At 39.2% G+C, this 14,162-nt stretch overlaps 1 protein-coding gene across 1 annotated transcript in view; it reads left to right on the plus strand.

Annotated features, from left to right (window-relative positions):
• The window catches only part of ERAP2 (endoplasmic reticulum aminopeptidase 2), a 43,722-nt gene that overhangs the window by 15,243 nt on the left and 14,317 nt on the right, over positions 1-14,162 (plus strand). Inside the window, exons 6-12 of the mRNA XM_043913679.1 lie at positions 2,934-3,088; positions 6,014-6,127; positions 7,213-7,344; positions 7,566-7,697; positions 10,121-10,189; positions 11,214-11,389; positions 13,892-13,971. Coding sequence (XP_043769614.1) covers positions 2,934-3,088; positions 6,014-6,127; positions 7,213-7,344; positions 7,566-7,697; positions 10,121-10,189; positions 11,214-11,389; positions 13,892-13,971 — 858 coding nt within the window. The remainder of the gene's footprint in view (positions 1-2,933; positions 3,089-6,013; positions 6,128-7,212; positions 7,345-7,565; positions 7,698-10,120; positions 10,190-11,213; positions 11,390-13,891; positions 13,972-14,162) is intronic.

The following is a 14,162-nucleotide window of genomic DNA, read 5'->3' on the forward strand; positions in this document are numbered from 1 at the left end:
ATCAAATTACCAATGGCATTTTTCACAGAAATAGAACAAAAAATTTCACAATTCATATGGAAACTCAAAAGACCCCCAATAGCCAAAGCAGTATTGAGAAAGAAGAATGGATCTGGAGGAATCAACCTTCCTGACTTCAGATTATACTACAAAGCTACAGTCATCAAGACAGTATGGTACTGGCACAAAAACAGAAATATAGACCAACGGAACAAGATAGGAAGCCCAGAAATAAACCCATGCACTTATGGGAACCTTATTTTTGACAAAGGAGGCAAGAATATACAATGGGGCAAAGACAGCCTCTTCAATAAATGGTGCTGGGAAAACTGGACAGCTACAAGTAAAAGAATGAAGTTAGAACACTTCTTAACACCATACACAAAGATAAACTCAAAATGGATTAAAGACCTAAGTGTAAGACCAGAAACTGTAAAACTCTTAGAAGAAAATATAGGCAGAACACTCAATGACATAAATCAAAGCAAGATCCTCTATGACCCGCCTCCTATAGTAACAGAAATAAAAACAAAAGTAAACAAATGGGACTTGATTGAACTTAAAAGCTTTTGCACAGCAAAGGAAACTATAAGCAAGGTGAAAAGAAAACTTTCAGAATGGGAGAAACTAGTAGCAAATGAAATAACTGACAAAGGATTAATTTCCAAAATATACAAGCAGCTCATTTACAACTCAATACCAGAAAAACAAACAACCCAATCAGAAAGTGGGGAAAAGACCTAAACAGACATTTCTCCAAAGAAGACATACAAATGGATAACAAACACATGAAAAGATGCTCAACATTGCTCATTATTAGAGAAATGCAAATCACAACTAGAATGAGAAATCACCTCACACCAGTCAGAATGGCCCTCATCAAAAAGTCTACAATTAATGTTGGAAAGGGTGTGAAGAAAAGGGAACACTCTTGCACTGTTGGTGGGAATGTAAATTGATACAGCCACTGTGGAAGACAGTATGGAGATTCCTTAAAAAACTAGGACTAAAACCACCATATGACCCGGCAATCCCACTCCTAGGCATATACCCTGAGGAAACCAAAATTGAAAAAAAACACATGTATTCCATTGTTCATTGCAGCACTATTTAAAATAGCTAGAACATGGAAGCAACCTAGATGTCCATCAACAGATGAATGGATAAAGAAGTTGTGGTACATATACACCATGGAATATTACTCAGCCATAAAAAGGAACACATTTGAGTCAGTTCTAATGAGGTGGATGAACCTGGAACCTATTATACAGAGTGAAGTGAGTCAGAAAGAGAAAGAGAAATACCATATTCTAACACATTTATATGGAATCTAGAAAAATGATACCAAAGACCTTATTTACAGGGCAACAGTGGAGAAACAGACATAGAGAATAGACTTATGGACATGGGGAGGGGGAGGAGAGGGTGAGACGTATGGAAAGAGTAACATGGGAACTTACTCTACCGTATGTAAAATAGATAGCCAAGGGGAATTTGCTGCACGGCTCAGGAAACTCAAACAGGGGTTCTGCATCAACCTGGGGGTGGGGGGAGGGGGATGGGGAGGGAGGGGGAGAGGGAGGGTCAAAAGGGAGGGGCTATATGTGCACCTATGGCTGATTCATATTGAAGTTTGACAGAAAAGAGCAAAATTCTGTAAAGCAATTTTCCTTCAATAAAAATAAATAAAAAAAAGAAAAAGTAGAGCAGACATAAGCATTTCTAATGGCTGTGGGAAATACTGTAACTAATATAAAATCATTGATGCAGTTTAGAAAAGGAATCATTCCCATATTTGAAGTGCTAATGAATACTAATCTTGATTAGTGCTAGTTTACTTTTTGATTGCATTATACATATTGGCTTTTATCCACTAGAATTAAGCAATACTAATTCCAGACAATGAAATTTCAAGCCAAGTGACTTGATTTATTTCAAATTATTATTATTATTTTTTAATTACCTGGCTTTTTAGCCAAAGAACAGTATTTTTTCCAGGATGACCTGGCAGAATAAAAAGAAGTCTACGATTAAATATTAGCCAGAAGTTTTCTAATCAACATGAAATCATTGCAAAGGGTGTATATATATACACATATATATGTATATATATGCTCTCACACAGACATGATATAAATTAATATACATTAATTGAGCTCCAGGAGGCAGTGATGGACATGGAAGCCTGGTGTGCTGCAGTCCATGTGGCTGCAAAGAACTGGACATGACTGAACAACTGAACTGAACTGAATATACATTATACCTGAGGTGCTTAAAGATGATTAAATTTTACATTTTTTCTCTAAACTTTTGTCAAGAAGTAGAGGAAATATTAACGGTGAAAAGGAAATTGAGGTCAGAAAGAATTGATGCCTACAGTTTTTTCCCTTTACTGCCTTAGAAGGACACTTAGAGGCTGTATGTACTTGAAATATTGACTACAGAGATGCTTCTAAATGGTGTTCTCCTGAAATTAAAAATCCCTTATTTTCTCTTTTTTATAGAAATGAGTTCATTATATGTTTTGTTGAATCCAAATATTTTAGAAATCATTTGATATCTTATATTTTCAAAGTCTCTGTAATACTAATATAAAATACAATATGAGTGTTTTAAAATGAATTATTTTCTCAGCAGTAATGCACCTAAGGTAATTTCACAGTTTAGTTTTTAGGAAACAGTGGTTATGTCACTAGGCTACTTCACCTACAAATAAAACTTTATCAATAAATTTTATTCTGCTTGATGATGGATACTGATTATTTTCAGCAACTACAAGACACAATATCAATGTTAAGAGTAAAAGATACTCAGTGTTTTCAGAATGTCTGCTTATATATACTGAAAGGATCATAACGTATTTAAGAAGGAAGCAAATCCCACTTCTGGTGTAGGAGCCGTAATGATTAAGTATGGTTGTTCTTATTTCTTAGATCTCATTGCCATTCCTGACTTTGCAAGTGGAGCCATGGAAAACTGGGGCCTCATCACGTACAGAGAGACGTCGCTGCTCTTTGACCCCAAGACCTCTTCTACTTCTGATAAACTATGGGTCACCAAGGTGATAGCCCATGAACTAGCACACCAGGTACCTGGCTCTCACGGCATTCTCTCAGGGTCGGTTCCAAAGAGCATCATGCAGAACACCCCCAGTATTCCCCAAACAATGTAAGATCATGTCATTTTATTTCCAGGGGGCACCTTAGGGATCATCAAACTAAATATTATATGTCGAGTAGCAGAATGTTCAACCTCTAGACTATGGGTCTCATACCAGAATTTTATCACAGGAGAACTGGCCACTATGTCCTCTAAAACTTTTCTAGGCACAAAGCCTCCAAATGTCTTTTAGTAAAGAAGGGTGAAGATCACAGAGGTACATAGGGCACAGTATTAGAAACCCCTACAAATAGAGATTTTTATTATTTCCCCATACACTCTCTAATACAGTGACATTCCAGTCTAGGGTAAAATCAAGCTCCCTGCAATTGGAATTTGTGATTATTTGGCCATAATGAAGTATTTCAAGTCCATGTACTCCCAGGCTACTGACCCTGGACACACTACCTACCTTTTTAAACTTCAGTGTCCTCATCTATAAAATGAAGTTCATAATAGCTCCTGCTTCTTGAATCTGTTGTGAGGATTGCAGATGAGTGTCTGTCTGTCACACACTAGGTACTCAGTAAGGGCTAGCTAGTAACAGTAGAGACAATGACCACCACTGCCACCATTTCTTACAGAATAAGATTTCCAAGGCCTGCTTATCAACCCAGCGTTACATACAATTACGAAACAGTAAAATTAGCTCTTCAGATACCAGAGACTTTTTTCATTCTGTTTTATTTCTGCAAGTTCCCTGTTATGCAGTGAACTATTAAAGACATCGGAAATTCTCTTTCACCATACAGGCACATATTGTAGAAACTGGTAAAATCTCTTACTTTTTGATTTTTAACTTTACCCTTTATCATGACCATCATAATAAGAGGGGTTGTTTGTTTGTTTTAAGCAGCAAGCTTAAGCGCAGAGCCATGCTCAGCGCTGTACTTTGAGAACATATGAACAGCTTCCTCTGGTTTAGCATCTCCCCTCTGGCTCATCTTAGGGGTTTGGATTATTAGTCACTGGGAGCTCTAAAGCACTTAACTGAGTCTGGGGATTCCTAATTTTCTATCCAGAGTTCATAGGGAAGTAAGCAGAGAGCTCTCCTTTGGAGGCTCCATGCTGCCTTAAGGCCTTCCTTTGAAAGCTTCTCTTTCCTGAAGACTCAGAGTCCAGGGCTGAAGCAGCAGGCCCCACTGGAGTTTCTGCCTTGACTGTTTAGTCTTCCCATCCGTCTCCATCTGGCCATGTCAGTCCTCCGCATAAAGCCCTGGCAAATATTCTCAATGCCGGGTTAGTCAAGGATCCACAGGGTGTCATATGAGGCCCAGATAACCCAGCTCCCAGCCTCCTCTCCAGTCTCATCTCTGAAAGACGCCTTGGCATTAGCCACCCCGGACGACCTGCCATTACCTGGACAGGCCAGGTCGCATCACTTCTCTGTGCTTTTCTTCCTGCTACCTGATCTGCTTAGAGCGCACCCCACTTCCAGCATTCCTGGGGCCCGCTTCTAAGACTCAGGAAGTGAATCATTTCCCAGTTATCCTACACACTCTCTCAGCAAAACGGACTTTTTCCTTCTGGAATCCTCGCTGCCTCTTGTACAGATATAAATCATAGTGCCAATAACATTTTATTGCCTATATGTGTCTACTGGTTGACCTCCATCATCTGTATTAAGGTAGTGGCTCTATTACGTACATCTATGTATTTCTCCTATATAACCAGGTTCTTCGTTTGCTGCTTAAAAAAAAAAAGAAAAAAAAACCCTCTTATTACTATGGTCATGATAAAGGGTAAAGTTAAAAATTTAAAAATAAGAGATTTTACCATGGCATTGTGCCAGGAACATAGTAGATTCTCAATAGATATTCACTGAATGAATGAATGAATGAATAAAATACTCTTCCTGACTGGTGAAATGACCATAACCAGCTTGAACTTCTTGTGTTCATCACTTCTCAAACTGAGGAAACACCCACCGTTCCTCCTCACAGATGTCCTTCGGAAGATTGGTGCGCATTTGCAATATGATCTGAAAGTTATAAGACAAGGTATAGGGGTTGAGCAGTTTCTGGAAGCTATGGATCTAGTGATTTCTGTCCTATAACTATAACAAGGCTCTTCTGAATCTTAAAATCTTGTTATTTAAGCTTCCAATCCATCTGGAGATAGCACTCTTAAAATAGATAAACTAGAGACACACTAAAACAACAAAGGCCAAATAGGTAAAATATAATAATATATAAAAAAAATAATATTTAAAATGTGTTACAGATCAAATATAGGTCAAGGATAAATTTCTATTTAGCTTATCTTTTTGCATCCTTTTAATTTATATGTATGTAAAATCTCAGACTTTTATTCACACTAGTGGCTAAACTGATCTCCAGAAGTAACTTGGGACAGAGGTCAACAACTACATTTGCTCATTAGTAATATTATGTAATGATCTGAAAGTCCTAAATGAATTCTTATCCTTTTAAGTAACTGCTACTTAATATAAAAAGATGACTTCATCAAGAATATTTTGGCTTATATTTCTCCTTAGACCCTCACTGTAAGTCAATGACAAGATGAGATTATACTTACCATGCAAAATGTCTCTTCCTTAATAATTCTCTTCCTTAATATTGAGCCTAATATCTAGGAAACATAGGGAGGATATAATGGAAGGTAGGGCATTGGAGGCAATGTGGACACAAAAGAAGTAAGTGAAATAAGCAAAAATGTGGTGGTGAGGGGAGAAGGCAGGGAAACCAGGAGAAAGATGCTGTGCAGAGAGAAAGGGGTAGTAAAGACAGAGAAAAGGCCTCAACTAGTAAAAAAGAAGTTACCGCCCATTGTATTTTTTTGCTACAGTTAATAATCTTTTATATTTGTTTGACACTGAGTTTTTATCTCCCAGTGGTTTGGTAACCTGGTTACAATGGAATGGTGGAATGATATTTGGCTCAATGAAGGTTTTGCAACATACATGGAACTTATCTCTCTCAACATCACATATCCAGAGCTACAGTTTGTAAGTCGCAACTTTGTATATCATACTATATGTCCTAAGAAATCATTAATTTACTATTATAATTTTTAGAAAGTGCCATAGAGAACACGGCATTGTGTTTTTGAATCTGTGGTATTTTCTTTTGTATAAACAGATTGTATTGGTTTGCTAGGGCTGCCATGACAAAATTCCACAGACTGGGTGGCTTAAGCCAGTTTATTTTCTCACAGATCTGGAGGTTGTCTGGCTTCAAAATTCTCCAAATTGCAAAAAAAAAAAAAATATTTCAGGCATTATTCTATATTTATCCAAGAGTCTGTAAGCAATATGTCTGTTAACATAATGAATTCTAAGATGGTGCTTCCCTGATGGTCCAAATGGTAAAGAATCTGCCTGCAATGCAGGAGACCAGTGTTGAGAAAAATCTCTGGGTTGGGGAAATCCCCTGGAGAAGGGTATAGCAACCCACTCCAGTATTCTTGCCTGGAGAATCCCATGGACAGGGGAGCCTGGTGGGCTACGGTTCATAGGGTCGAAAAGTGTCCAACTGAAGCCACTTAGCAAGCACGAAGGGGGTCTGAACTACACATAACAAGGTAGCGCTAACTAGTAATGGATAATTAGCTCTTTGGGGTAAATATTTGGTCCAGTACAGTTACAGATAGACATGGATTCAAAGTCAGCGTCCTTTTATTTCTTTTTGCTATGTGCTGAGTCTGTGGTTTAATCCAAAAGTTTCATGCATTCTCACTCATAAAATGTGTACAATGCCTCTTCCTTGCAGAGTGTTGAAAGGACTGCAGATGAGGAATATAAGAGCCTGACACATAAGCACATGCTCACTAAATGGGAACCTTTGTTTCATTTCTGTATCCAAGGACTTTGTTCATGGGAAACATTCAGGCAGTGTCTGAGGAAATATCACATTTAGACCTTTAACAAAATAGAGAATTGGTGAAAGGGGACTATATCAGGGGAAAGAAACATTTTGTAAGAAATATTGTTTGCATACTTACTCCTGAGAATATCTTACTAAACCTAGCATCTTTACTACTGCTTTGAGTGTCAAATGGAAACTGAAGAAACAAATGCTTTCTCCTGTTTAGGATGACAATTTTTCGAACACATGCTTTGAAGTCATTACAAGAGATTCACTAAATTCATCCCATCCTATCTCCAATCAAGCAAAAACTCCTACTCAAATACAGGAAATGTTTGATGCCGTTTCCTACAACAAGGTAGGAGATGATGTGGGCCAGGTAGTAAATAAATGCCCTGCCCTGGGAGAAGTATAATGATGCTAGTACGTCAACAGCTGTTGGTGCCGGATTACTTCTGTGTCGCTTTTTGTCTTACGTGCTGCTCATTTATCAGACATTACACATGTTCCATGGCATGTAAGCTTCCTTTAAGAACATATGCTACCCTTTACCTTCTTTTTCTTTGTGTTTTTATCTAGGGAGCTTGTATTTTGAATATGCTCAAGGATTTTCTGAGCGAGGAGACATTCAGGAAAGGAATTATTCATTACTTAAAGAAGTTCAGCTATAGAAATGCTAAGAATGATGATTTGTGGCACAGTCTGTCAAACGTAAGTCATTGGTTGGGTTACAGGAGACTGCTGGTAAGCCTAAACAGTGACAAGCTAATTATGAAGGCTTATAAACAGTTATATTGTCGGGCAACGGATGTTTATTCCACTTGCCACACTGCCCGGGTTAAGCAGGCCACACCTGTCGATTTCCTTGGCATCTTGCTAAACCAAGATGCTACACTAGCTTAGCCCTGGGGGTTCGGTATTTGACCTGCTTCTCTTTGGTTTCCCTCTTCTGGTTAACCCTAATTTTGTCTTCTGTTTCCAAACCTTTCATGACTTTGTAATTCCTTCATGTGACTCGTCATCTTCTCTTCCCAAATGTAAGCTTAAACTCTACTTGTTCAACTTGATGTCCCAGCCAGTATTCGGTTGAGTGAGACCCACCTGCTCCCTCATGCAAGAAATCCTGCTCATCCCTGTCATCACGCCTCTGTTTCTGGTGCTCTTGCTGCCCGAAGTGTACTTGCTCCTTTGCAACAACTCAAGTGCGGTCCATCTTCTGAGATCCAGCTGAGGGTTCCCCTCCCTCTCATAGCCAGCTCCAGCACTCACTGCCTTTCTGCTGAATACCTAGAAGTGCACTTATGAATCTCTTCCAGCCAGTGACGTCCTCTTTTATTGGTTTCCATTGATTTAATGATAACAGTGATAATAATAAACAAAATCTGCTTAAGAGAAAGAATCATGTCAGGCCCCTAGTATTCTGTGGACCCTATAATCATGGTTAAGAGACGGCTAATGATTGATTAAAGAATATGGTCTCTTTGTCATTGGGATTCATGTAGGATAGTAGGTAAGAGAAAGAGAAACCATGCAGTCAACTCAGATGATTCTAATAATTACTCAAATATTTTTAGATTTTCAAATGCCAGTACTTTTTAATAGAAATAATAAACTGGCAGAGCGCCTGCAAGTAGAAATACCCTAAGCCATTGTACACAGAAGAGGTCCTCTCTTCTTTGTAAGCACTTTTGTCCCAGGGGTAATAATAATATTGTTCAATATTTGTACAGCACGTCATAGTTTAAAAAAAATCATACACATTATCTTCTTTGATTTCTCTGTGCCCTCATTAAGTCTGGATCCTTAAGGTTTAACTTATGTGTGATTTGGGGGTCAAAGAAGCAAATGCAAGTAATTAAAATTTCACAGTAGCTCAAAACTTTTACTGACATTCTTGAAAACCCTAAAAGGGATCAACCACACCATCCTTTGTAATACTTATAAAAAGGCTCTTTCTCGCAGCTTCCCTGGTGGTTCAGTGGAAAAGACTACACCTGCCAATGCAGGAGACACAGCTTTGATCCCTGATCCAGGAAGATCCCATGAGCTGCGGAGCAACTGAGCTCACGTACCACAACTACTGAGTGTGTGCTCTAGCCCGGGAGCTGCAACTACCGAAGCCCACGTCCCTAGAGCCTGTGCCCTGAAGCAAGAGAAGCCTCCGCAGCAAGCAGCCCGCTCACTGCAACTCCAGAGTAGCCCCTGTTCACCGCAGCCAGGGAAAAGCCCACACAGCAATGCAGACCCAGGGCAGCCAAAAAACAAAAGTAAATTTTCAAAGAAGTCTCAAGAAAATGCTCTTTCTCCATCACCTCCTACAGGTGATCCAGATGATCTCATCCCGACTCTCTCCCAGGTTCTCAACAAGCTTTTCTTTTCATTGCTTTTCTCTCCCACCCATCTGCTTCCCTCCTCCTTTACAAGGATGTGTGTGTGTGTGTGTGTGTGTGTGTAGACCTTGCCTGAGCCCTTTTTTTTCAAAGAGGAAGAATCCGTCTTTTGTGTGGTTAGTGAGTGGGAAGGGGATTTAAAGGAGAGATTTGGCCAAGAATTACAGAACTCTTTTAGGCCAACTGTGTGAACACTTCTTTACTAATTTTTGTCACATCCTGCTTATTACCATCTCAAGAAGGAAAGGTAGGCAATCTTAACCCATTTTTTAAAATGGGTTTTCCCAAAAATGGGAAAACTAATGCTAATGAAGAGATTTGTTCAAGATCTTATACAAGTGAGTGATGGAGTCCTTACTTAAAATCTGTCTCCTGACTCAGTCCAGTGTTCATTCTCTCAATGACATCACAACTTCTTCCTAGTTACTGGAGAGGTCTCCCATCTAACCTTCCCCTAAAGGTCCTAAATTCTTAGCTGACCCCTTTCTGATGTTAAATGAAACTGTGGCACAAAAATGATAAATTTTCCAAAATACCTAAATCAGCACGGTGTCACATAATATCAATTAAATATTTAAAAGGGTAACTTGTATGTATTTTTTATGAATTGCTATGCTCATCACATCTAGATGAATTACATTTTCATATATTTATGCTAATAAATGTTTGCATTCATGTCAAATGTTCTTTTTAAGCGAATTCTCAGAGGCCAAATGGCAGTGCTCTTTTATTTTTGCTTTCTAGAATTGTTTAGAAAGTGATTCTACATCGAGTGGATTTTGTTATTCTGATTCCAAGAAGACAAGCAACACAGTAAGTAGAGAGAGACTTGGAGGGTGGAAGAGATTTGGCTCATCTCCAGACCTGGAGTGAGTCTGTAAAGTTGTCCAGCTGCCCCTTTAAATAACTGGAGAGAAGGAAAAACTCCACAATTTTCCTTGAAACAAAGCTGACTGAAGAAGGAATGCTCAGGCCATTAAGGGGAGGGTGATGCTCTTACTACTATATTTTTGTTGTTATAATTCAGCTTTCCCACAATCCCACCAACGGCTAAAAATATCTCAGCTCAAAATTTCTCTGAGTGGTTATTGCTGCACTGGTATCCTCAGGGCTCTGCAAAATGCCAAACCAAATATGTTAGGTTTGGAAATAGTATGAATGGCTTTCTTGAGGCCCCATCTTTTTGTTTACTTCTGGGAAGTTATTGGAACATTTTAGGAGAGAGAAAAAAAAATCAGTCATCATGGAAAAAAAAAAAGAAAGAAAAGGCAAACTTTAAAAAGCGTCATGGTAATCCCATCAAGTTATGGTTTCTAAAGGCAGATTTGGCATCATGCAGTGATCAGAAACCCATCCTAGAAGCTGTTAATAAAAAGCTAGAGGTTTTGTCCTCCACTCCATATACCTCTATTGATATAATATCGTTCTATTGGAATTTTTAAAAGAGACATTTCTTCCTAAACCTCTGGATTCCATCGTTAATGAAATGGAGGGTAGTTTTTGTTTTGTTTTGGTGGGTTCTTTTATTCTTCTGTTTTGAAAGGGAGCAGAGAGGGGCCCCAGTCTCAAACCCTTCCTCTTGGCCTTTCTTGCCCTGTATTAACCCTCAAGCTCCCAGACACGTCCCCGCTTCAGGTAACTTTCCAGGAGCAGTGCTGGATGGGGAGGGAAGGGGCAGGTCCAGCCCAGGTTCTACATGGCGCCCCTGGGAGCCTGCAGTCGGAGTCCGCTCTTCCTGCCCAAGCCGTGTCCCTAGCATCCGAAGAGGTCTAAGTACCTGATCTCTCTCTGGCTTCTCTCCTGTGCCTCGGGTTACCAAAGTCACTTGTCGTTTCAGCTCGCGTTTCTGCGGGAAAATGTAGAGCTCAAGGAGATGATGGCTACATGGACTCTGCAGAAAGGCATCCCCCTCGTGGTGGTTAAACGAGAAGGGCGTTCCCTCAGACTGGAGCAAGAGCGCTTCTTGTCCGGGGTTTCCAAGGAGGACCCTGAATGGGGGACCCTGCAGGAAAGGTGCTTGCTTTTTGTTTGTCGGTCTAGTTTACCTCATCTCAGTTTACTCACAATTGCATCAGCTTTCTTTCAGCTTCTCTGGCAATTTTTTGGGATGCTATTTCTACATGGGACTTAATAGACTGACCTAGCCTTGCTAACAGCCTTAAAGAGCTTCAGGTGAGCCAGACTGCTTTGGTGAGCAGCATATGCTTGCTAATCCTGCAGCCACCCTTAGGACTTCAGTTCTGATGCAGAAGGCCATTAGTTACATCTCTAATATAATATTCCCTGACTGTCTACTAGCCTTCTTTGCGCTGTGTGTGCTTAATTGCCCAGTTGTGTCCAACTCTTCAAAACCCCTTGGATTGTAGCCCTCCAGGCTTCTCTGTCCATGGAATTTTCCAGGCAAGAATACTGGGCCCTAAAAAGTTGAGACTGACCCATACCTAGGAAAATAAGATGTATGATAGCTATACATCTTATCAGAAAAGGCATTTCCTATGTGTTAAGTCATGGACTTCCCAGGTGGCACAGTGGTAAATAATCTGCCTGCCAATGCAAGAGATGAAGGTTCGATCCCTGGGTTGGGAAGATCCCCTGGAGTAGGAAATGGCAATTTGCTCTGATATTCTTACCTGGAAAATTTCATGGACAGAAGAGCCTGGTGAGTTACAGTCCATGGGATGGCACAGAAGAGCCCGACAAGCTACAGTCCATGGGGTCGCAAAAAGTCAGACATGACTGAGCACACACACATGTGTTAAATTAGATAAGACCTTCAGCTCCTTTTTCTTTTTTGGTAAGAGACTATAAATGTAATGTCTTAAAACATGATGTTCTTGGTAACAATAAAAGCAAATCCAATTACCCACTCTGTTACCTTGCTCACAAGCCTGTTCTAAGAAAATTTGTTAAAGGTTTTACTAAAATCAAGAAATTCAACACTGTCCACATTCCTCTGATCTCATTCAATAAGAAGAATGAGATTAATTTGAAAAGAAATAATCCAAGTGAATCAGTGCTGGCTCTTATGATTATTATTTTTTTTCTAAAATCTAGCTGTCTAAAAACAGTCATAGAATTTTTCTGAGAGTCAGAAGCAAACTCAAGGCCTTTAACACGTAGAATATGCCATTTTCCAATTTGATCTCATCAGATGTCTATTTCCATCCAACAGCAGCCCTTATGCCATTTATCTATGTACACATCCTTCCATTTCTCTGTATGCCCTTTTGAAGTCCAAACCTCAGAGAACTTAAACAATTTGAAGCTTGGCAACACAGGCTGGAAAATTCAATGTTTGATTTATTATTGGGAAAGCAGGACTCACAATTCTGCAACTTATCAAAATGTCACGAGAGAGTTCAATAGTGTGAATGGCTCAGAATAAACAAGTATCTATGCAGTGATCTGTATTTTTCCTCTATCTGAAGCAGGATTTGGATTTCTCTTATAAAATTATTGCCCTCTGATCCATGCTTATCCAAACTTATGAATTGCTACTCTTTCTCTCTTTACTCCCAGGTGGGTTTATCTGGAAAAATCTCTGTCCTTCTAGAGCCAAAATCTATTCATGAATCTTGATCCATTACATCTTAGTGATATCTGTGTGTCTCTTTTTACCTTTTTGTGTAAATATTTCAACTGCTTTGTTGATTATCGGTTCTCTGGATTGGCAGGTAGATTATTTCTTCTGACCTTTTATTAAATCGAGTCTGTGTCTGTTGTCTCTCTTTTACTATTTTAGGTTTTTCTGAGGATTAATGGGCATATCCTCAGTACTATTTTTTCTGTTTTATACCTACTGGTATTTTCAAGCATTTGATTTTATAGGGTTACTATAGCTAATATGGCTTACTACATTAGAGGAAATGACCTCTAGAGGCAGCTAGAAATTAGTCAGGAAAAAATGGCTAATTTCAGTTATTTACCATGGAAAGGCCGTTGAAAAGTAACTGAGGCCTTTTCCTTCAATCTGTTCTGCTTCTCTGCTCTCTGCACTTGGCCGATGAGCAGCTCCTGACTCATTGCTGCTAGCTGACCACTTAGCAGGCGGGGGTTGAATGTGGATAGCTTCACTGAACAGAAGGATAAGTGGAAGAATCATGCTAGAATAAGATCTTTACCTTCTTGGGTTTCTTTCTACAGCTTAGATTTAGTTATTTGAATTACTATCAGACTGTGAGAATTTTTAGAAATGTGAAAGGAAGATTGATCTTTTTTTTCTTTTACTTACAAGAAAACAATTAGCAGGAATTGTGGTGGTATAAAATCTAGACAGTAAATGTCACAGGTAATTGTGACAAGGCTCAACTAGGTATATATTTCTGCTCCTTCATAATCATTAAAGAATTTTTGCACACCCAAGGAACCGTTAGTCTTAGCCTGTAAAATTTATAAGGCCACTGATGTTGAAAGGATGGGTGATTAGGTGTCTTTTATAGCCTCTCTGAATCTGACAATGTGGACATTGAAATGGCCATTGATTTAGTCTGTAACAGTCTTTACTTTCTAACACAGGTACCTTTGGCATATCCCAGTGACCTACTCCACGAGTTCCTCTAATGAGATTCACAGACACATTCTGAAATTGAAGACAGGTAATATGAACTAATTAGCCAAAAAAATCTTTTAATTCTGAAATTAAATGTGTTCTGAGCTATAGGGAGGACAGTTACTGTAGATCAATCTGACCATGAAAGGTATATGTTTGAGGAAATTCTCATTTATCTATACCTATGTGTTACTAAAAGAACCCTTTAGCTAGAAACTCTGGGTTTTTAATTCATGA

This window comes from Cervus elaphus, chromosome 9 (genome assembly GCF_910594005.1).
Source record: "Cervus elaphus chromosome 9, mCerEla1.1, whole genome shotgun sequence".
NCBI classification, from domain to species: Eukaryota; Metazoa; Chordata; class Mammalia; order Artiodactyla; family Cervidae; genus Cervus; species Cervus elaphus.